The 23,892-nt window shown below is 39.7% G+C and overlaps 3 protein-coding genes across 4 annotated transcripts in view; 2 read left to right on the top strand and 1 right to left on the bottom strand.

The window, feature by feature from the left end:
• The first annotated feature begins 894 nt into the window (after nucleotides 1–894).
• Nucleotides 895–8,741, top strand: LOC123926544 (high mobility group protein B3-like). The gene is given in 3 exon segments (XM_045980511.1): nucleotides 895–1,110; nucleotides 7,886–8,491; nucleotides 8,494–8,741. Coding segments are annotated over 3 exon segments (873 nt in total). The 3' UTR covers nucleotides 8,545–8,741.
• Nucleotides 8,742–9,527: 786 nt separating this feature from the next.
• Nucleotides 9,528–18,970, bottom strand: CRIPT (CXXC repeat containing interactor of PDZ3 domain). Its single transcript, XM_045981649.1, has 5 exons — nucleotides 18,860–18,970; nucleotides 14,657–14,722; nucleotides 13,859–13,913; nucleotides 10,010–10,113; nucleotides 9,528–9,694 (listed from the first exon to the last, which is right to left on the bottom strand). Exons 1-5 carry the CDS (start codon nucleotides 18,873–18,875, stop codon nucleotides 9,630–9,632), a joined length of 306 nt encoding a protein of 101 aa, XP_045837605.1. The 5' UTR covers nucleotides 18,876–18,970; the 3' UTR covers nucleotides 9,528–9,629.
• A 115-nt stretch (nucleotides 18,971–19,085) lies between these two features.
• PIGF (phosphatidylinositol glycan anchor biosynthesis class F) overlaps nucleotides 19,086–23,892 on the top strand; it is a 36,113-nt gene continuing 31,306 nt past the window's right edge. Inside the window, exons 1-3 of one of the 2 annotated variants that reach the window (XM_045980726.1) lie at nucleotides 19,086–19,214; nucleotides 21,018–21,266; nucleotides 22,476–22,567. In XM_045980726.1, the coding sequence (XP_045836682.1) occupies nucleotides 21,039–21,266; nucleotides 22,476–22,567 (320 nt within the window). In that variant the 5' untranslated portion in view covers nucleotides 19,086–19,214; nucleotides 21,018–21,038. The remainder of the gene's footprint in view (nucleotides 19,215–21,017; nucleotides 21,267–22,475; nucleotides 22,568–23,892) is intronic. The other variant, XM_045980727.1, reaches the window with a different exon arrangement.

Genomic DNA, 23,892 nt, shown 5'->3' on the forward strand with positions numbered 1-23,892 from the left:
TTTTGTTGCAAATGATTCATACGGATACTGGGTTCACATTTACTTTATAAAAGGAGGATAGTGTGAGAAGGTAGGAGGCTCTTTGGCCCACTAACTCATGAGATAGGATTCTGTTTCTCCAGCTGTGAAGAATGAAAATTAATACCCTGTTTGAGGAACCTCAGCCACGTCATCTACAGGGTAACTCCTTGTTATGGTAACAAACGAAAGGCTGCATTTGGAGAAAGGGCCCGGTATTCCAGATCACACAGGAAATAATTATACAGTATTATTTTTGAGTGTGTGTAGCAAGAAAATATAATCCTTGGGTAAATAACCAGAACAAGTTAAAGACGTGTGTGTTGAACTGTAAACAATGATCTAAATCAAATTACTTAATTGTTTAGTTCATAAATGTACAATAATATGTGCTTTTGCTCATGCCAACAAGATAATCTTTAGAGACGTCTCAGTGACTTCTGGCCTGAGATTTAGTCCACAAAGTGATTATGGAATTAAGGGACGATAGAAATGGCCTGGGAAAGCATGGTCTGATTACTGTGTAGCCACTAATCTTCAACATCAACCCAAGGTTTTCAAAAAAAACGCCGATCATTTCTAGAGCTATCCAGAACAGGGGTCAGCAGACTTTCTCTTCAAGGGACAAACAGTAAATATTTGAGGCTGGCCACTCTGCCATTGTGCCCCAAAGCGACCACAGGTGATCTGTTCATGAACGATGGTGATTGTAGTCCAATAAAATTTCCTGTGCAAAAATAGGTGACCAGCCGGAGGGCCATGGTTTGCTGACCTTTCATCTTGAAGAATCGCAGAGATGTCGAAAAATCGTGAGTTTATTTGGGAAAGCTAGGAGTTCTGTGGAGCAGACCAATTCCTGGGGGTGTGTGGGGTGAGATGGGCAAACTGTGCCCTTTACCCATAAACACTGCATCCGGAGGCCTGGAGGAGGACTGTCTGGCACTATCAGAGAGGCCAGCTGACTCGCAGGCAGCAGCCTTGGTGCTGGATTCAGGAAGAGCTGCTAGTCCGAGGCACCAACTCCTTGCACGGATGGAGCAAGCACACTCGGCCAACCCCGCTGGCTTCACTTTCGCCTCCCTTGGCGGCTTTGTGAGGTAGCCAGGGGATTCGGGATCTGACCACATCTTCAAAAGGTAAGGTTAGACGCCAAAAAGTTCCAGCTTCCCTTCCAATTCGGACTCTTTAAAACAATTGTTTCATCTGGGCAGGTCAATTCTCCTGCCATATTCCTCCTTGCTGCTGAACCAACATCACCGAGAAAGCATTCTGTCCTCGGCCTGCCTCTGTCACAGCTGGTGGCTCGGGGATGTGCAACTTACACCCTGACTTGCAAGGTGGGGCTGGGTCCTAATTCTCTTTCATGCCTTTGAACGCAGACCAGAGAGACGATGCCCTTGGTGGCAGAGATGTAGCCAGAAAGGTTATATGGGGCTCAGGGCCTGGAAGGGCCCCAGGTGGGCCTTGTACAGGACAGAGAGAGGGTTTCAGCTTCTTTCCAAGTTCTGTGATCCATGAGGGCTGTCTGTTCGTCAGGAATCCTTCTATTCCAGTGAGGCCACTCTATCGATTTATAATGACCTCCCTTTCCTTGAGTTGTGTTCATTGGATCTTTTCTCAATAAATCACACAGTGCTCTAGGAGGCGCATTTCCTGCCACAACTAAAGTTGTACATAACACATTCGAGGTCTGCCACTCCTGATTGTTAGAGTCTGCGGGTTCGACTGTAATCTATTTAACTTTTATACGGCTGCTGGTAACAAACACAATCAAATTCTCCTTATCAAGGACTTTTCAGTCTGTCCTTTCCATTCCCATCTCTCCACTGTGGCCTCATACTTATCACTCCGATCTGGATTTCAGCCCTGGTCTCCTAGAAAGCGCCTTTGCCTCTACTCATTCCCTATTCTTGTCTGTCTGTTATCAGAGCTGTTAGATTAATTTTTATAAACCTACTTTCATCAATCATGTCTCAGATGAAAAGTCTAAAGTGCTTCCTACTGCCTTCTGGATATGGTCTGATCTCTTCAAACCAATATTTTAGGCTTCATAATCTGGTCCCACTTTATCTATTATACTAATATCTCTCGTGCCCTTCAACATGAACTTCAATTTCAGCCAGGTCAATCTTCCACCTCCTCCGCCAATCTCTCTCTTTCTTCCCACTTCTGTGACTTTGCTTATTTTCGTCCCCACCACTTCCCCTATTAATTAGAATATCTCCTCCCTGTATGAAAATCTAATGTTATCTCCTAAAAATAGAAATCTAATATTATCTGTACGAACGAGAAGGGGGGGGAAGGAAATGAGGCTGCATCTGCCCCCTTCCACCTGACAGCACATTCCAAAGTCATAGTTAATGTCTGGGGACCATTAGAAACATGACAAAACTATCAGAAGTATATGAAACTGTAGCTTCTAGATAAGGATGACAGAATGAAACACACATCTAATTTTCATAGTTTTCAACCTCTCCATGAAAAACTACATTAATAGTATTTTGGGGGGTGGCATAAATCCGAAGGATAAAGAGTGAAAGAGGATACCAAAGGAACTCAACTTTGGAGGGTAGAAAGCAGACAGATGGTAATGGACTTGGCAGACTTGAAAGACCAAACTGTCAACTGACATTAAGTAAAGATAAAAACAAATTCAATATGCACTCCAGAATCCTCCAAAGACTCAGGGATCACTGGCACCTGTGAAAGGGGCATGAACTGGGATGTTAAATTAAGGAAGACTGTTGAATGAAGGCTGAGGATCAGGAGGAGTCTCGGCTCTCCCCTCTCCCCACTCCACATCACTGGCTGATTGTTCCTCCCACATGCTGGCCAAAGTCTAGAGGTTTAGGCTCCAGAGATGGGAAAACAGATGGTTTCTAAATGAAGGAACACCAGCACAGCTGAGGGTGGGTGTGAAGTGTTTCAAACAGGAGAATAAGTGAATGCGTGTGTATCGAAGGCTCCCTGCTCTCTTCCTCCACTTTATCCTTCAGGCCAGAGAAACTGAAGGGCAATTCTGTGGAGAATATAACCATCTCAAAAGGAAATATCTAAAGATATTGACTTTAGATGACAAGCTAGATAAGTCATCTCACATTAGAGATTCTCAACTAGAGACGTAGGCAATGTCTGGAAATAGTTTTGATTGTCACAAACCTGGTGGCATGGGTGCTATTGGCATCTCGTGGGTAGAGACAGGGATGTTGCTAAGTATCCTGCAAGGCACAGAAAAGCCTCCCACGCCAGAGTATAACCCAGGGCACCATGTCAGTGGTGTCACTGCTGATAAATTCTGCCCTACATGAAATTTCTGGTCAACTTGCCCATCAACAAAAGCAATGTTTCCAAAATTCTCCTACTCAATTATGACAGCAGAAAACAAAAACAATGGCCAGACAACTGGGGAGGACTTCTAACAAGGAGGATGGGGATGTAAACAAACAGATAAAATCAACTGGAAAAAGGGGTTCCATGGGTGGCTTTGTTGGTTGTGTCTGACTCTTGATCTCAGCTCAGGTCTTGATGTCAGGGTTGTGAGTTCAAGCCCCTTGTTGGGCTCCATGCTGGGCGCAGAGCCTACTTAAAACAAAAAAAACAACTGGGAAAAGAGACTCTGTAGGAGGAAGAAAACCCTTAAAAAACTATATTTGACTTCCACTTATGAACATGATTAGTGGGGGCCAGATTTACCTTCCTGCTCTAAACAACTAGAGAACTGGACAAGATTTAGAAAACTGTTTTCCAATATTGGATAACATGGAACTCAGGACTTCCTTTCACATCTAAGTTCTGGATTTGACTTTTTTTAATTAAATTTTTTATTTTAAATCGAGTATAGTTAACAATGTTTTATTAGTTTCGGGTGTACACTATAGTGATTCAACAGTTCTATACATTACTCAGTGCTCATCATGGTAAGTGTACTCTTTCTGGATTTGACTTGTGTGTGTAGGGTCCAGTTTGAATTTACCGAACAATTTCCCCACTGATTTACAAATGCCACGTTTCCATACAGGGATTCATCTACTCCTGTGTCTCTGTTTCAGTCTTTGTGCTGCTACCATACTGTATTCTTCACATTGTTGTTGGAAACTCAAATCCATCTGTTTGATCTTGAAGTTGCTAAAACTACAAATCTATGAGCATGACGAAAAACCAAAAACCAAGAACACTATTGCCATCTGGCGGAGAGACCTACTATTACATCTGAACAAGACCTGCTGTGTCTCACCTCCTCACTCCCCCATTTAGTCAAAGAGTCCTGGAAAATCTTCCTTTATCGGTTCTCTCTCATCTGTCCCCTCACTTCTATTCTCCTGGTACTTACACCTTAGTCTACTTCCTACTTTGCTAGGACTGTTGCCTTTGAACCAGCCCCTCTCTTTAGTTACTATTCTTTCAGTATCTTCTTTGTTGCTATTGTCACACTTTACAATTTCACACTTTACAATTTGCTGGGTCACTTACAAAGTTCTTGCTCATGAGAAAACATTTTGGAGCTAGTAACAGCAGTCTGACTAGGGACAAACAGAGAGCACAAAGTAGAGTCTTGATAAATGTTAGCTGAATTGAAAAAAGTTATTTAGTACCATTTGTTCATTTGCCAAATTTATCTGGGAGGAGGCATAGGCACACGTTTCCAAACTTTTTTTTTTAATTCTGTAATACCAGACTGATGAAGAATTCACGTGTAATTCTGCTGTGGGCTTTCCTAAAAAATTATTTTTAATTGCAAAATACATGACCAATATAAATAAAAGTTCAGAGTTCTGCAAATGAGTGACTCTATGGATGATGTTGGGAGCCAGGGTTCTCCCTGAGGAAGAAGATACAGTATGGAATGGGAGAAGACAAGGAAGAACCCAGTGAGGCTGAATTGGAGGTGGAGGTATTAGTAAACTTGTGGTTTCTAGTATCTGTTTTTTAGCTCTTTCTTGAAAAGAACTAGATTCAATGGCAACCCAGCAGGGCCCAGACCTTAGCATCCAAACACCATTCACCACTAAGAGAAACTAGGGATTATTGGAGAAATGGCTGTCTCCAGGGCAGGGTAGGAAAAAATATAGGATAAATTTGAAACATCTTGTGCTAGAAAGTAAGGAATTCTTCAAGAAAGAATAAGAACATGTCTAGAAGACCCAGGAGCCACCTTGAAAGGTCTCCCACTGGCCAAATCTGGGACAACTTGACATCGGAACAAATGAGAGTTACAGACCTGAATAAAATAGCAATCCATTAATTCATGCTAAGTTGGAAAAAGAAAGGTTGTCCTTACAGGAGAATGCCAATTAATAAATGTAAAAGGAATGACAGAATTGGAAAGCCATTTGGCAACTCTCAGGGTAACAATTAATTCAGCCAAGAAACATTATTGGATGCTAAAATTAGTATGTGAAAGTTTGCTGAGAAACAGAATATTTACAGTCTCAAAGTATCTCCCTACAAAATGCTTAACTTAATGGAAAAAAATATTAACTTTAGAGTGAAGAAATCTAGCAGATACCACTTAAAACCAGTGATCCAAATTAACTCCTGGTAATGGAATAACCGACACCATAATGGTATCGTGGTTCTTAGGAAATACACACTTAAGCATTTGTGGTAAAAGGGCATCGTATCTGTAACTAACACTCCAATGGTCAGGGAGAAAGAGCATTTAATTATTTATTTTTAGCATGATTTTTTAAAAAGGTTTTTATTTGACACAGACAGAGACAGCCAGAGAGGGAACACAAGCAGGGGTGAGTGGCAGAGGGAGAAGCAGGCTTCCTGCTGAGCAAGGAGCCTGATGCAGGGCTCAATCCCAGGACCCTGGGATCAGGGCCTGAGCTGAAGGTAGACACTTAATGACTGAGCCACCCAGGCACCCCATTAAAAAAGAAAAAAAAAAGCATTTATTCTATACAGATATCTATACTGATAAAGGGAAATCTCCCCAGTGTCGGATGACAACTAGTTAATACAGAAAGAATGATGTAGTTAGAAAATCAGTTTTGTAAACATCATAGTGAAAAATGTTTTCAGATAAGAATCATCAAAGGGTGCTAAATCTATAAGGAGCAGGTTTATGAGGAATAGAATATCAAAATGGTCTCAAAAGTTTCTCTTCACAAATTATGTACTAATTGTGAAAGGAAAAACTATTAATGATACAGTGGAGAAATTGGATGACATCTTACCCAGTTGTTCAACATGGACATCAATATGGGACAAAGGGATATTGCTGAGTCTGGATGTGACGCTGGGAGGCCACATCACTCATACAGCATTTTAGCTCATACTGCATGACCCAAATCTAACCACAGGGAAACATCACAAAAATCCAAACTGAGGGAAAATCTCTATTTTAAACCGTCCTGTATTCTTCAATAGATCACTACTACGAAAGACAAAGGCTGGAGAACCATTCTAGAGGACAGAATCCTGAGAATCTAACATAGGATCCTGGAGTAGATTCTGTAGTGCAAAATAAAATTACCGAAGGAACAACTGAAATTGGAATAGGGGCTATCAGTGAAAGCGTTCTATCACTGTGAAATGCCTGAACTTGAGAACTGTATTAAGTGTGCTTGTTTTTATGAAGTCTGTAACACTACAGGCAAAAGGGTAGGTCGGCAATGTACCGATGGGTCCAGAAAAAATATATAAGGAGAGATAGAAGATGGTAAACCAAACATGAGAAACATAAAAAAAAGAAGTCTAAATGTAGAACAATGTCTGTTTCTTCTACTTAAAATTTTCAGAACATATACACATATGTGCATATAAATACATATATTTCTAGGACACTATAATTAGTAATCTCTTGCTCCCCCAGGTAAGGGACATAGGAGCGAAAATGTATTAGTTGGCACGAGGGCAAAACGGTTAAGACTTATCTCAACATGCAGTTCCACTCCACAGACAAAACAGATTTTAAAGTATGTGCACACACGCTTCTGCGCACGTGTAATTCCATCCTTTTGATGGCTGCGCAATCTATGAATGAATGTACTTAAAGGTGTTCCTTGGGTATTTGGTTCTAATATGTGTATTTTAAATACAATGAGATTTTAAAAATTATGTTATTTCATCATTTTTATATTTACTTTAATTCTGTTATCTTATGGTTCTGTTGTTGTTTTAGAGGTGGGGAGAGTCCTGGGGGGTGCAGAGGGAGAGAGAGAGCAGGATCCACTCCCAGCACAGAGCTGTCTCGGGGCTTGATTTCAGGACCCTGAGATCATGACCTGAGGTGAAACCAGGAGTTGGATGCTTAACTGACCGAGCTACCCAGCATACCTTATAGTTTGTTTTTAACGCCTTCCTTTTAAAAAATATTTTATGCTCATGTTTTGTTTGGGCATTTTCCTCCTCATCTAACAACTTACTCAATTTATGTATACTATGATTTCAATAATATGAAGATTTATAATACTTTGAGTCTATCTTGAATATAATACTAATAAAAATCTTCATGGAAGAATTTGAGTCTGGCCAGGAGATCATTTCTGGAAGTTATGCAAGGCATGAATATGAAATGTAAGTTGCGGAAGTCTAGATCCCAGCTGATATCTGAGAAATGTACTTTCCTAAAGCCGACCAACCCAACTTTTAACGGATCTGGGCCACTCCCTAAGTGTATCCTATTATGGTTTCCTTGTGATGATTTAAATGAAAAATCCCTAATTGATTCAAGTACGAGGAGATACTTCCTGCTCTCAAGAGCTATTTTTGTTATATTTTGGATCATCCTTATGATCTTTCTGGATAAGAATAACAATGTATCTTAGAGAAACACTATTTGAAAAACCTTATAGATAAAGTTAAAACTTTAAATACTTTCCATAATAACTTTAAAACAAATAGAAAAGTAGTTATCTAGGCGCTACCCAGACTAGCGAACAATACAGTTCTATATAGACTGCTAGAGGTGATCCTAAGAACCGAAGGGCAAGATGTCTGCTATACCTTCTTTGTGCAGGCATGCAGAGAACCCGAGACGAAAAACCCAGAGGTCCCTGTCAATTTTGCAGAATTTTCCAAGATGTGCTCTAAAAGGTCGAAGACAATGTCTGGGAAAGAGAAGTCTAAATTTGATGACATGGCAAAGGCAGATAAAGTGCATTATGATCAGGAAATGAAGGATTATGGACCAGCTAAGGGCAGCAAGGAGGAGGAACCTAATACTCCCAAAAGGCCACTATCTGGATTCTTCCTGTTCTGTTCAGAATTCCACCCCAAGATCAAATCTATAAACCCTGGTATCTCTAATGGAGATGTGGCAAAGAAGCTGGGTGAGATGTGGAATAACTTAAGGGACACTGAAAAGCAACCTTACAACAGTAAGGCAGCGAAGCTTAAGTACGAGAAGGATGTCGCTGACTGTAAGTCTAAAGGAAAGCTTGATGGTGCAAAGGATCCCAACACCCAACAAGTTGCCCGGAAGGAAGTGGAAGAGGAAGATGAAGAAGACAAGGAAGATCAAGAGGAGAAGATGGAGGAAGGGAGGAGAAGGAGGGAGATGAGGAGGAGGATGAATAAAAAAACTGTTGATCTGTTAAAAAAAGAAAAAAACAAAGAAATGTAGTATCTATACCATGTACATCATCATGTTATCTGTCCTACATATTTTATAGTGATATGTATTTATACATACTGCGCTTGGCACAGGAAATACGTTTTTGGTTTCCCATAGTAGGCTGCAAGTTTCAAAAGCAGAAGTCTTAAACCTCTAAAGGCAACAAAAGAAAAATAATCTTTGTTTGAACCTCAAAATTGTCTTTTAGCAGTCTTTGTCGTATATAAAAGAAGAGTCAAGATGTTGATTTTGTTCTATTTATTTTTGGTGGGTGGGTAGGGGAGGTAAAAAAAAAAGAAGTTTGGGTTTTGCTTCAAGGAGTTTCCTAAAGAGAAGTAACTCATTCATTACACATTCCCATGGATAAACACTGTTTTCTTGGCTTTAAACTTCCAGGACAGTTTGCATTCAAGGTAATGTGATAAAATGTGCTTCTGAAATTCAGTGTATTCATTTGGACACACATGGAGTGACCCCTTGTATTCTCATTCTCATACAAAAGGTATGGGCACTTTGGCCTCAAGAACAAATAAAAGTACCATAAACACAACTTGTGATTTGGGTCTGGGCTAATGACTAAGGAACTATACAGCTGTAATGGTCTCGGATATTTCAACGCCCTGTGAACCTACAATTAATAAAGAGACTGCTGATTCTAAAAACTATGCCACCAACAAGGGAATGAAAGGAGAGTTGTAAGCCTGACGCAAAGTTCAGAGCAAAATATCAATTATCTCCTCCTCACTTTTGTAATATCAATAAATAGAGAGTGAGGATGAGAATTATAAGGATAATGATAAATAAAAACCATCTAGAGAAATCGGAAAATATTCTTCATTAAACTTGCCACTTATTCTACTTCAACAAGTTGCCTGTGAGGAAAAGAACTAAGGCAGGAAACTAGTTACTTGTTTAGAACTTCTTAAGAGCAAAAAATGAATACCAATCAACTTCCTCAGTTTAATATTATCTTATAACGTGTGTATGCCTTGAAAGTTGAAAGCAAAAAATAAAATCATGTAGAAAGCCAAAAATGTCATAAATACATCTACACAGATGTTTGCTTGTAGTTTTTGGTATCCAAAACCTTTTTTCCACACATTGCGCAGATGCCTAAAACAAACAAACAAACAAAACATGTAAGCAATCAAATCTTAATACTAACTATTAAAACCAATCAAATACCAAGTATCAACAGTTTGCTTTATGTAAGTCATTCCCGAGGCTTAAAACATAAGTTAACAGCATGAGAAAAGAGAAAAAGAAAGCACAGACCTGTAACTACCAACAATTCCTAAGTTTTGTCTTGCCTTAGAAAAAAGAGCAGTTGACAGCATCAATGAAAGGCTACTCCTTTCCTGGGTTATCTAAGACAGTATCAAGAGGAGGCTCAATACGAATAGAAAAATGGTATTGAAAGAAACTCACCCTTTTTGTAGGCACAGCCCTGGCAATAATGAGAACCCGGTTGATGCACAGAACTTTTACAAATCCTGCAAGTGGAGAACTTATTCTTTCCATATGGATCGAATCTAGAGTTTGTTTTTTTTTAAAGAGAAAGAAAAAAAAATGTATAATAGAACAGGAACACTTAAATTAAATGACCTCCCTTAAGCAACAAATGGGATGGAACCATGCACTCTGTTCTCAGTCACACTCTCCAATTGCCAGACACGGCACGCTTGCAGCTGACCACTCTCCCCGCACCTGGACACCCCTGCCCCTTCCAGGGGACTTGTATGCTGGTGAAGAGTCAGTTCCTTAATTCCAAACCTGTTTCTATGAGTTGTATTTGCCAATCTATGTGTATGATATAGTTTCATATTATGGAAACTGATAAAATGTGGGTGCAAAAAGCATCACCAATTCTATTAAAAACTATGAGAATTCTTTAGGATGGCTGGGTCAGTGTGAATCACTGCTGCTGAATTATGGGCAAGATCGTAAGTCGAAGGACTCGGCACTCTGCAAGCCTGTCAGTTCTGGCTCCACTTTAAAGATACCAGAAATGTGCGTTCTGGTTATGATTTATGTGAGGAAAATGATGAACTCTTATCAGTAGACTCAGACTCAAAAAGCCTGTCCCAGTACCAAATGACTGATAAATGTATGTGCCGTTATGTGCTGTGACTTAAAACGTACCTGTACGTTTTAATAACTGCCTCCTTTAGCTGACATTCTCCATTAATTGATCCAATCCCTTTGTAGAAAAGAGTTTCTACTACATAAGAGTGCTACCTTATAGTGCCTGGAGTAGAAAATAATTCCTCCTAAAGTGGCCCTAACTTTCGTAACAATACTCATATACTGAATACCAACACTGTCCTGCTTCTTCTCTTGGGGTAGTAAAATACAACAGCTCATTTTCCCAGGTTAATTTCTCCAAACCCAACAGAATGTCACTTTACTCTGCACAAGAGAAGATAGACACTATTCTTCTTTTTAATAAGCTCAATAGGTGTGCATCCATATGGATGTTTTCTTTTGCTTCAAACCATATTTTATTCTAAGATGTACATTTTAGTATGTCTGAAATCTTACAGTTAGTTGACAGAGACTTTTCTGTCTTAAAGCAATGATATATCTTCTAAATGTTGGTATCTGGGACACCTGAGTGGCTCAGTCGGTTAACGTCTGCCTTTGGCTCAGGTAGTCGTGGGTCTGAGTCCCACACTGGGCTCTTAATCAGCGGGGAGCCTGCCCTCAGCCTGCTGCTACGCCTGCTTGTGCTCTCTGTCTCTCTCTCTCTGACAAATAAACAACATCTTTAAAATCACTCAATAAATGTTGGTATCTTAGACTCAATGTCATACAATAGTATGTTTCCAATGTGAGACATTGAGAGTATCCAAAGTAATAGCTACTTATTAATGATACTGGAGTGAGGTTGGGAGCATAAAGGAACTGGAAGTATCTAAAACTGTACAATCTGTAAAAACTACAACTTAGTTCATAATAACTGAATGGTCTTAGAAGATATCAGTAAGTCAGAGCAATACTTGAGTGTGATGCTCCATGAAGATTAAGTCTCGTGTGCTGTTTTATATCCACTATTTAATAAGTACCATTATGTACTTATGGTAGCCAGGTACTACAGGTAGTAAAAGCTTTATTATTATTATTATTTCTAACCCTTGGGGTACTGTCATGAAACAGGTATTTATTTATTCATTCAGCAAATACGTGCTGAGTGCCTGCTATGTCCCTGTCACTGTTTTACATTCCAAAGATGAACCTGACAGACAAAGCCTCTGCCCTCAAGTTAACATTCTAGTAAGACGATAGATAAAGCGCAGATAGTAAGTAAAGGAACAAACATGCTTTTCAGATAGTAATACATGTTGTAGAGAAAATTCAAACAGGACATTGTGGCAGACATAAGGGGAAGGAGGGAAGATATCAATTCAAACGCCAGTTAGGGACCCACTCTGAGGAGATGACATTTCAGCTGAGATCCTAGTAACAAAGATGCCAGCCAAGTAAGCTCCGTGGAAAGAGGAGGAGGAGGGAGCAGCAAGCGCAAACCTCTTCCAGTGGGAATGGGCTTGGTCTAGCTGGTGCAGGAGTTGGTGCAAGGAAGTCAGAGAGGGGGGATGGGCCAGACTACGGAAAACCTTGTAAGAAAGTGGAAGGGAGGGGTTTGACCATATTCTGCATAAAAAGAAAAGCAAGGCAGGGTTCTGAGGAAAGCATTTATGTAAACTTTAAAGGACCACTCTGGCTATTATGAGACTGAACCATAAAGAACTAGAGAGGAAGCAGAAAGATGGAAAGTTATTGTGGCATCTAAGTAAGAAGTACCAGTGGTTTGGAAGAGGGTTAATAGCAGTGAGATGGACAGAAGGAGGCAGATGCAGGTTATGTGCTGGTGGCAGTGCTAAAGAGCTTGCTGATAAAAGGGAAGTGAGGAAAGGGAGGGATCTGCAGAATTCTAGCTCTTGGGCTTGAAGGGCTGGACTGGAGTGGTGTGATGATTAGAAGACTGCAGGAACAGGTGCCTGTTAGACACCAAACTGGTAAGTCAAGTAGGCACTTGCATATATCTTTGGAGCTCAGAGAATAAATCAGGAAAGGAGATACAAATCTGATTTATAGTCATTAACATACAGTTTGAATTTAAAGCCTCTGGACTAAAGCCACTTGGGGAGAGAGTATACATTTATAAATAGAAAAAAAGAGAGAAAGGTCTAGGATTGAGTCCAAAGGCACTTGACTGAGAAGGAATGGTGAACTGGGAGGAAAAAAGAGTACGGTACCCAAGAGCTGAGAGAACAGAAAGTTGCAGAGGCATCAGGTTGGCTCAGCAGTGAAAAAAGCGACTCTACTCTCGATTTCCAGGGCTGTGAGCTCAGGCCCCACATTGAAGGTAGAGCTTATTTAAAAACAAGAGAGAACAGAAGGTTGCAAAAATCAGAGCTGTTAAAAGATTAAGAAAGAGAAGAATAGAGAAGTCCATCAGCTGTGAACTTGCTGAGAGCAGCTGCAGGGGTTTGGTGGAGCTGAAGGCCCGAGTGGAGTGGCTGAAATTGCAACTGGAACTTCAGACACTGAGAAAGCATCTGAGAGGAAGGCTTTTGAAAACTTTTGCTATGGAGGGAAGCAAGGAAATGGGTGCAGCAGCTGAAAGGATTCATGGAATTTTTAAGACTGGAAATAGTAAAGCATGGTGTCAAAAAGTGATTTTTATGGTGGGAGACACTTATCTCCATTCTTAGATGAAAAAGTAAAGTTCAGAAAAGTCAAGAAATTGGCTTAATTTCCTGAAGGTCCCAGAGCTGGGCAGGAACAGAGCCTAAATTCAAATTTAAGGCTGACTCCAGAGCTCTTGATCTGTCCACATCTATTACCTCCAATTTGTATTATAATTAAGAATCAGATAAAATAACCTAGAGTAAACCCAAACCAGGCAATATTGTTCCAAAAGTAGTCCTATAAACAATACCACACTGAAGCACCTCAATGAAACTGCAAAGTAGTTTTAGAGATAAGAAATAGTAGTTTTCAAAAGAAAAAGAATGAGATAAAGTAAAAATCATGTTTTCTGGTGAAATTATATATAAAAAAATAGCACTAATATCTTCATATATTCATACATTGAGGAGGAGCAAGGTGAAACCAGCAGGTTATAACAAACAGCTTGGCTTTGCATACCAGGACCTACTGAACTCTGTTATATCACGAGAGAATGACGCACACCAAATTCACTCCAGTATGTTTAATTAAGACTAAAGAGAATGGAAAGTTATATGCCTGCAGAATGGCTGCTCTTATACCTACCTTGCTTTTTTTGAAGTCAAAGCTTTATTTTCATTCAGCTTTCTTCCACCACTTTCTAAATCAAAATATACATGTAGTTTAGTGGGTTATTTCTGCACATTTCACTATAACATATACATTTAACATTTAACAATTAAGTTAAAAAGTTCATTCTTTGGCCTCCTACCAGTAGACTAGCCTGTATCAAAATTTTCAAAAATCCCTAGTTAATAGCCAGGTTTTTAAGACACTACTTGAATAGGAAACATTTATTATGAAGCAATAAAATTGTGGATAATCATCTTACTTCTCAGACTCAAAAGAGGATTTTAGGGATGGGTCTGAACTTAATTTATCTAGTGTAAAGTCTTAAAGCCACTACTTTGGTGCCATAGACCCTGCATACAAGTTTTTCTTTTCCTTCCCTTTGGAAACACCTCAACTGTATCTAATGACATGAAGGTGAAAATGTAAATGTGTAAATGATTTGTTCAAGAATACAAAAGTCAGGTGAAGAGAGGGGGAATTAAATACAGACTTTAATAAAGCAGAATCAAATCAGTTACTATGATCTATTCATTGGTGGAAAATCATTTAATGATTTTGCTCTTTTGCCTGACAGATGACGAACCCTTAACATGTAACCCAGAAAACTAAATAAAAGAAGACATTAAATTGTTGGGGGATCTGGGATTCTTTAGTGTTTAAGAGATTAAATACTTTGCACACACAAGATTTCTTTTTACAAATAATGTAAAGCAAAAACATTCATCATAGAAAGCACGGGATTCAACTTTTCTTTTCCAAATGGAAAAATACCTGTGGTATTCCTTGCACCATCTTTCCATGTGTCTGGAGTGATAACAGTACCAAGTTTCTTTTCACCTGTTGTAACAAGATAGTAGAAGTAAGGGGAATTCGGATTTACTATCTAATAAATACACTACAAGGTGCTTAAAATTCACAGGAGTATCAACCATTGTCTTACAGTAGGAGTTTTTTTCATGCCGGGGTAAGGGCTGTGAACTGAGACTGAAGATACTAACTGTGGGCAATGGGTAGCTGACTCTCGGTCACATCTGTAAGTATGATGAGTAATGACAGGCTTTTCCTGTACCATGTGTACTTTAAACAAATCTGATAAATCTAAACAAATCTGATACACCTACTTATTCCATAAATATTTACTAAACGCTTATGATATGTAAACTGTTATACAAAGTTCAGAGAGAAATAAAATGATAAATTAGATAAAGCTCTAGGTTTCAACGTATGCACAGCACACTATTTTCTCTAACAGTGGTCCTTAACCTGGGTTCCAGGGGTAGACCTCAGAAGACAAGGGAAAAAGTGAAGTTGTACACCACACTACTATATAGCCACTTTTTTTTTTTTTTGTAAGAGTCCATAGCTTTCATCGGATTTTTCAAAGGGGGTCAGAGATCTCTGAAAAAGAACCATTCAAACCAAAATATAAACTAGAAAATAAAAAGCATAGGAGCGGACAGCTGAAGTACTAGGAGAAATTCCCATGGAGAAAGAAATAACCTTAGCTGGAGAAATCCAGGAAAGCCTGTGAAGAAGGCAGGAAGAGGCTCTGGATCTGGCAGTGGGACTGTGAAGAAAGAAGAGGAGGGATGATGAAAGCAAACTAGAGAAAGGACATATCCTGAAGAAAGGCATGGAAAGCTCAGGGTACACATGGGCATGCAAAGAGTGGTTTGGCCAAAGAATGAGGGTAAGAGTAAGTGAAAATAAAGTTGGAAAGATAAGCCAGCCTCATTGCAGAGGGTCATCCTGAATGCCAGGCTCTAAATACAGAAACCCAAAATTAATCTCTGTGCACTGAGAATTTGTTAAAGGTTTTAAATATAGAAAGTGATAGAGTGCACTTATATTTAGGTTCAATGCAAATATCTGGTGATTACTCTAAACCATGTCCTTGCATAACGATGAAGGACAGTAAGACAAAGTCTTTACCCTTTGGTTCTACTGTCTAGCATTTGGTAGACATATAATACTTGCTGCATGAATGAAAAGAAAAGGTGACAAAATACGAGAATGAAAGGTGGAGTCAGGGTCTAACTGAGCCATTTTTATACGGAAGGGGAGCTGATTAAAGATTCCAAAGGATACAGAGACAAAGAGCTAGGGAGGGATGGCAACAGGAACACGAGTAGAATTTTCCTTAAAGAAAGGGAAAGAAATAAATCAGCATGGATGCAGATCTGTTTATGGGTATAGTAAAAGAAGTTGAGAATCTTCCCATTTAATTATCTTGCTTTTCTTATGCCTATAAGAAGGTCTTTGTCAAAAGAGCATGAGGTAGATGAAGCTGTTAAAGTTTAAGGGACTGGAGAGCTTGGAATAGTCATAGCAACAAAAGGCAAGGGGACTGACTAAAGATAAGTAAAAAAGATTGATGAGTAGTATTAAAGATCCTGGAGATTAGGAATTGTGAACTTTTAGTGGTACCAACTGGTTCATTTGTGCAGTTTTCCCCAGTGGCCTTCAAACACACATGCAGGACAGTTTAGAGAGAGAAGAGCCAAAGGCAGGGAGAACACAGTTTGAAGGGAAAGGGGCTGGTAAGGGATCACATTAGTCTAACTTGAGTGTTGGGGACCTCAGCTAGGGTACTTGAGGGGTAAATGAGAGGCTAGGGAAAATATGAGCTACTGAATGGAAGTAAAAACAGCAGGATATGCAAATGTTTGGATGCAGACTCACAAAGGGATGGGGAATGCATGAGAGATGATTCAGGCTTTGTGAATGGGTGACTGGGAGGACTGCCGTGCCATTAAATGATGGAAGAGAAGTACAGATTTGTGAAGTAGGGTGACAAATTCAGTCTTGGAAGTACTAAACTGCTACGTAACAACCAGATGGAGATTCCCAGTATTGTCTGAAGAAAATCCTTCTATTGGTCTTACTTTAGAGAGAAGTCGACTGGAGATGTGGATTAGACTGACATGGATATGCTACTTGAAGCCAGATATTTCCAAAACACATGTCAAAAGAAGGTCAGATACAGATCACTAGGAAACATCTATTTTAAGGGAGGAGAACAAGAAAACTCAGAGAGTATAATGGTAAAGAAGCACACGGAGAAGTAAATTCAAAGAGAATTGAGATCAAGTTTCAAAGTCACAGAGTAGAAAAGGACTGAAAGAAAGGTCTTTGAATTAAGACTCTATTTTTATTTGAAAAGTAAGAGTCTATAGAAGGTAGAAAGGTATTAGAACAAAGAAATAATACACAGACTTTCAGAAGTGCAGAAAAGTAAAAAGCAGGTGACCCTTTAGGACACATACCACGTCTAGATCCAACTATGTGTATTTATTTTAATACCACATTAGATCTTGGGTTCTCAGAATTTTTATGACCTTAGGAAATTAACTCTCACAATCCCAGTATCCTCAATTTCCTTGAGAAAAAGCATTTATGGTGTAAAGAACATCACACAAAACAAGTTAAACCAGGCAGAATACCAGTCCTCTAAAGGTAAAATATACAGAATTAACACAAATTGCATAGAAGGCTAAATTTACATGTTTAGGAACCAAACTACTTAAGAGAGAAGACATCAAGGAAGGTGCATAACCTAAATACATGTAAGTCATATTTACTCAAACAAGCAAAACAAAAAAACTTCTTAGGGACTGGATGGAGTAGAGTTAAAGGATGTCAATGTCAAAAAGCTTAATGTGCTTTTTGGAGTGATGAAAATACTCTAAAATTGTGGTGATGGTTGCACAACCCTATGAATATACTGAAAATAACAGAATGGTACATTTTAAATGGGTGACTTGTACCTATGTCAATTACAGTGCAATAATTTTTTTAAAGCTTAGTATGAGACGATATAAAGCACAGAAAAATAGAATTATTAGCTCCACTCTACCCCTCATAAAATGGAGCAGAGTTTAATTCCGAGTGCCATGCATTGGTGGTTATGATAGAAATAACCAGTTTCTGAGTATACGCTAAGGCACTTTTATCAGGCTTTACCTACATTAATTCTCACAAAACCCATAAATTATGTATTATTGATGAGAAAACTGGGGCCAAGAAATATTAGATAACTCACCCATGGTTATTCTTTTACCTAATGTAAAAACTGTGATTCAAATGCATGGGTGCCTGTGTTCAAAGGTTCATCTACTGTTGGGGGGTGTGTTATAACAAAATCCAGATAAGAGGACTTGAACCCTTGTCTCAGAAGAGCCAGAAATGTCCAGCCTGAGGAAAAAGAGACTTAGGGTATGACAGCCGTTTTAAAGCAAACAGTCTGTGACATCAAAAAGCCATATTTTCTGGAAAGCTCAAGAGTTTATATTAGAATTATTGATGGCAACTATAGGGAGGAAGGACTTTTCTAAAAGACAGTGACATCGATACAGACTACTGTGAAGGTGGTGCAACTTTCTGAGCCTTGCCTCAATACCACAGGTATTCATGCAAAGAGCATTTAAGCCATTGGACAGGCTGCTAACTTTGGGTTCCTAGTTAAAATATAGGATGCCCAGTTAAATTTAAATTTCAAACAATGGTGTTTTAGTACTGTCACGTCCTAAAAGTAAGTCCAAAGCACTTTCAGTAGTAAGGAGAAGCAAGCAAAGACAAGTCTCAAATATTGAATGGGACACACTTCTCCTAATAAAAGTATTCATATATTTAATGTCTGCTAAATCTGGAAGCTCTAGATGTTGTATATCTTTTAAGATCCATTCCAACCCTGAGGGTCTGTGAAGCGAAGGAGCCAGTCAAGAGCTGTGCGGGATGAGATCCCGGGTTGGGGGAGGCAAAGGAAATAGACAAATGGGTGCAAAACAGACCACTCTAAACGCAGAATAACTATACGGTCGTTGGCGAGAGAAGGAATGGTCAAAGGGGTAGCAGGACAAAGGCCGGAATCGGAGACCCGTAGCCGAAAGAAAAAAAGAAAACGCAAAGTACCCGAAGAACTCCAGTAAGCCTCGCCTAGCCTCCTTCTCCCAAAGATGTGGCCCCTTAACTTACATTTTTCGCACACCATCCTTCCCCGACGGCTCCCTCGGCCGCAGAAGCAGCAGCAGCTTGAAAATGTCAACACAATAGCCAGGGAAAGATTCCCCTTCCGGGTTACGACAACCCACTTCCGGCCCCTCCGCCCATCGCCCCGCCCATCCCACGCCTGAAAAGCGGCGGGAGGAATTAAACGCGAGCTGCAAGGCGGGGCTGCTCCTACTGCCCGCCCCAACGCTTCTGCAATTGGCTGTGCGATCTTGAGTCTCCGTCCCACAGGCCTGCGCCTGCGCGAGGGTTAGGGCGGCGAGTCGTACCTGATGGTTGGAGGTGGTAACCTCCGTTTCTCTTCCGCTGGCGGGAGAGTTAGGTAAGCCCAGCCGAACCTTCCCCGCCCGCGAGTCTCCCGGGGTGTGCGGACAGCCCCCACCAACTGCCCAGGTGGCCGACAGTATCTGTGCCCCCAGCCCGCCCGCGCCCACCGTCCGTCCGAGCGCTACCCTTCCGGCGTGACCCCAGGGGCTGCCCTGATGGACCCGGCCCTCTTGCAGATCCGTCTTTCTGTGTGTGGCCCTCCGTTTCTCCTGGTCTCCGCGCGGGTGCTCTTTGAGTATGCTTCTCAGCGCGTCCCCCATTGCTCACACTCGCCCTGGGTGAGGCTTGCGCAGAGTCCCGAGCGACCGAGTTTGGGGTGGGGCTGCAGAGACAGGCCCTGACGATTTCCGCGGAGGCTCCTGTGCGAGCCTCGGGACCTGCGAACCCGGGCTAGGTCAGACCCCGGAGGCCAGGGCCGTGGCAGCCGGAGGAGCGCCCGACGGGTGTCCTCGTGTGCTTGCCAGGGCCCACCCCAGGGCTGCTTTCGCAGGACCCACCCTCCTACCTTCGTTCTCGTTCATTCATTCAGTAAGCATCTGAGTTTGGGTACTGTGCACTGTATTAGATCCAGATCTACTCATGTCATTTGGGATTCTGAGAGGGGCCCAGAAAAATATCCGAAGAGGTATCTGTTGAGATGGTGTATTCCGGATCCTCTGCCCCGGCTCTCATTCGGCAGAGGATAGGACCTGCGAGAAACTTTTCCTTTTCCCCTTCTATTGTTCATTCTCTTCTCAACCCCTAGTGTGTATCTTTATATCAAAGAGGCGAGGCTTTGATGTGGCTTTAGTGCTTGGGAGCTTGGGACCTTGGGACCTTGGGACCTTGGGACCTTGGACCTGTCTCCTAATGTGTCTTAGGCTGTTTCCTTATCAGTAGAATATTTGCCTTGGAAAATTACAGAATTATATCAGAGCAGTTAGGATAAGGCCTGGACTTCCCCTGTTGTTTTTCTGGAATATTCACCACAGTGGATTATTGCTTTAAATTAATAAGGTTCTACTTAATATTAAGTGTTGTACCTAATATTAGTATTAACATTACTAAGTAAGTTAGTAACAATATGCTATTATTGTGTTAGGTGATTTATGAATAAACATATACATATAATGTGTGTTTTATAGAGACAACGAGAGAAAGTAGACTTTTTTCTCCTATTTATGATCTACTTTTGATTGGAACTTAGCACGTGTAACAGACATTGTCATTTTAGTATTTCTGGAGCATTGGGATCCCTGAGTTTAGCCTAATGTTCTTTGAACTTTCTTGATTACACTGGTCACCGTTTGAGTATTCAAGTGTGCACTTGGTGTCACTTGTCATCTGCCAGAAGATGTGAAATACTGTGATGTTAGACAAGGGTCCACAATGATTTAAAAAAATGCCAATAGTTTGGCTAAAGTGTATTCATGGGGTTCCTAGAATGCATAGATTATTCTTCCAGCAAGAGCAAATCATTAATCTGTGCATGTTGTTTTCATCTCTGTGATTCTGGCAAAAAAAGAGAAAGAAAAAAGAAAACGAATCCCTTAATTGGTCCTAGTACATGACCCTTTTACAGAAACCAGTTACAAATATTTAAGAAATTAGTAAATTTGTCCTTTTTAGGCTCTGAGACCTTTTTGAGCCATATCAGTCTACATGTACATTTATACATATGCATCTTACCATATTCTGAAACTAATACATTGTGCATAGAAAATTGACTTGTTCATGCTTACTTTTAGGCGTTGGAGCATTTAGACAATGGAAAAAATCATTATTGGATATGCTGTTTTCTTAATTTGTTTTTCATTAGATAGCCTCTCAAGAAAACACCATGAAAGATACTGATATCAAGAGACTACTATATACCCATCTTTTATGCATATTTTCAATTATCCTAAGCATCTTCATTCCATCATTCTTCTTGGAGAACTTCTCAATATTGGAAACACACTTGACATGGTTGTGCATCTGTTCTGTTTTTGTAACTGCCGTCAATCTAGTATTATATTTAGTAGTGAAACCAAATGCATCCTCTAAAAGAAGTTCATTATCATACAAGGTAAGGCTTATTTCTTGATAACTGATTTTTAGATAGGGGTAGTGTTTCTTTTAATGAAAGAATAAAGTATTAGTCAAGTACTTATGGGGTTATTTACAGTGAGTAAAGAGAACCTGATTTTTTTTTCTTTTTTTTTCTTTTTTTTTTTTTTTTTTCAAATCAGTAGCCTGTTATTGCTGGAAGGCTGTCCACGGTGTTTGATAGATCCTTTGGCATGCATCAGTTGTGGAATTAGGATGTCTTCAGTGGATATTATAGCATTGTCAACCTAGATAGTCATATTTTAAGTCACCGCTGAAGATAAATTCATGACATAGCAGTCATATCTTAAACTTTACAAGCATTTTATTTTCATTTATTTTTTCCATTTCTGAGAGAAAATGGATTTTTCAGAAATAACAAAATAAGTCTTGTGGTAGCTTTGTTTTGAACATGGCCTTCCTCAACTAAACAGTGTTAAAGTTTTCAGATATCAGAATCCATTTTCTGAAATGTTCACTATCTTATCACACTTGACTATTACTTTAAATTAATAAAGTCTTCCCTTAGCATTACCCAATACTATGTGTAGCTCTCTTAGATAATTTAAACACGTTTACTGCTCTACAATTTAAAAACTCACTGTGTGTGTTATAATTAGATCTTCTTGAGCTCCAAATCAAGTAGGTCCCACACTGATTTGTAGACATGCAGGTCTTTTTTCATATGCATCATATAATCACATGAATATGATTTGGGGAATTACTTAATATTATGCCTTTTTGGTACAGTTTTCCTAGGAATTTTGCTTTTAAATGAAAAAAAAAAAAAACTAGTCCTTATTTTCTGCAAAGATTTCATGTATCACATAATAAGGATTGTTTGGTTTTTTTCTATCATAGTGTTCTGTTGTTGGTAAACATTTTATAAATACTGATTCGTGGTGTAGCTCAGTGCATACCATAGGAACAGATATGCTTTTTGATTCTAGTGCTGATTGGGTGGGTGGAATATGGGTAGTGATTTGTGACTTGTAGGCTGTTTTGTGGGGCTGTCTGGAGGTCCGTGCACTGTGCACAGGAGATGGAATCTGACTTCAGGCTACCCAAAGTAAAGAACATTCAGCTGTTGCACACATGGGAATAAGTTGTATTTGGAGATAAAGTAGAAGCATTTGCTGTCCTCTAGGCATTGTCTTGAACCTTCAAATCATTCTCATTTCTTTTTTAGGTAGCAAGGTTTTTGAAATGCTGTATCTACTTTCTTATGTCATGTTTCTTCTTTCATGTAATTTTTGTTCTATATGGAGCACCACTCATAGAGTAAGTCTGAAATTTGTACCTTAAGGCAATTATATTTGAAACACTTGTTTACTGAACAAAGCACTAATTCTGTTGGTGAGGAATGAAAAACCATGGTGTGTTTAACTACCAGATCACAGAAGGATACTGACATCACTGCCCTTTCTTAGTAATGATACTCTTTTAACATTACTTCATAAAAAGAATAACTTAATTCATTAAATGCTCCTCTTACCTAGCCTTCTGTTACCCCATTGCATGTAGGGGCAGGGAGGTAGATGAGAAACTATTCCAATAAATGTGTGGACCTTAGAACCTCTAAGGGAGCTTACTATAATGATATGTATAAATTAGTTAAAATTAGCATATCAGTTGTTAGTAAATATGATTCTGAAGTGCTTGAAGGAAATTTTTCTTAAGAAAAACTTAAGAAATTTTCTTAAGAAAATTCCGGAGATTCCTGTATTTAATTATTTAATAACCTAATGTTGATAGGTTGGTGTTTTTTTTTTTTAAGATTTTATTTATTTATTTGACAGAGGGCAGGAGAGCATGGGGGGTGGGGGCTGAAGCAGGCCCCCTGCTGAGCAGGGAGCCAGATGTGGGGATGTGGTAGGGATATGGGACACCATCCTAGGACTCAGGGATCATGACCTGAGCCAAAGGCAGAGGCTTAACTGACTGAACCACCCAGGCAACCCTAATAGTTTAAGGGCAGAATTTAACTCAACACTGTTTCAAAGCTGACCAGTTTTTTAAAAAAACTAGATTCATGAGTATTTCTTATTTAATGTTCATCATAGATTGGGAAACCTTATTTAAAAGTGATTAGTGATCACTGTGAGGTAAGTTGTGACACACAGATACATCTATGTATGTAGTCATATATATTTACACACAGTTGTATATATACACACACTAAATTAACAGGTAGTTCTTTCCTAGAGAGGGGAGGACAAGACCTTTTAATGGGAAATGGTAGTTTCTATTTAATCCATTGTTGAGTAGAATGAATGTCTTGAGCAGTAGTACTAACACCAGCAGCATCAGCGTTTTATCAAAAGCAAGTTCTCAGATCTCAGAAACACTTCCCCAAGCTTTAGTTTATCTCACTTTCCAAGTGGCTCCAGTATAAGCTAGAGTTGAACCAGTGGTTACAGAGAAAGTTCCAGAAGAACTTCTTCAGGAAGGAAGTTAATTATCTAAAAATGGGGTTTCTTGCAGTGGAGAGTCTCATATAGATTAGAGGGCATTTAACACTTCTGAACTCTATCATTAAAGCCAGATATTTGGGACGCTTGGGTGGCTCAGTTGGTTGAGGGTCTGCCTTCGACTCAGGTCATGAT

This window comes from Meles meles, chromosome 16 (assembly GCF_922984935.1).
Source record: "Meles meles chromosome 16, mMelMel3.1 paternal haplotype, whole genome shotgun sequence".
Classification (NCBI taxonomy): domain Eukaryota; kingdom Metazoa; phylum Chordata; class Mammalia; order Carnivora; family Mustelidae; genus Meles; species Meles meles.

What these genes read in the sequence shown, in the direction of transcription:
- CRIPT (XM_045981649.1), bottom strand. An exon ending in TTGACTTCAAAAAAAGCAAG is followed by an intron (nt 10,114 to 13,858) that starts GTAGGTATAAGA and finishes AACAAACTCTAG; the next exon opens with ATTCGATCCATATGGAAAGA. An exon ending in GGGCTGTGCCTACAAAAAGG is followed by an intron (nt 9,695 to 10,009) that starts GTGAGTTTCTTT and finishes TGTTTGTTTTAG; the next exon opens with GCATCTGCGCAATGTGTGGA.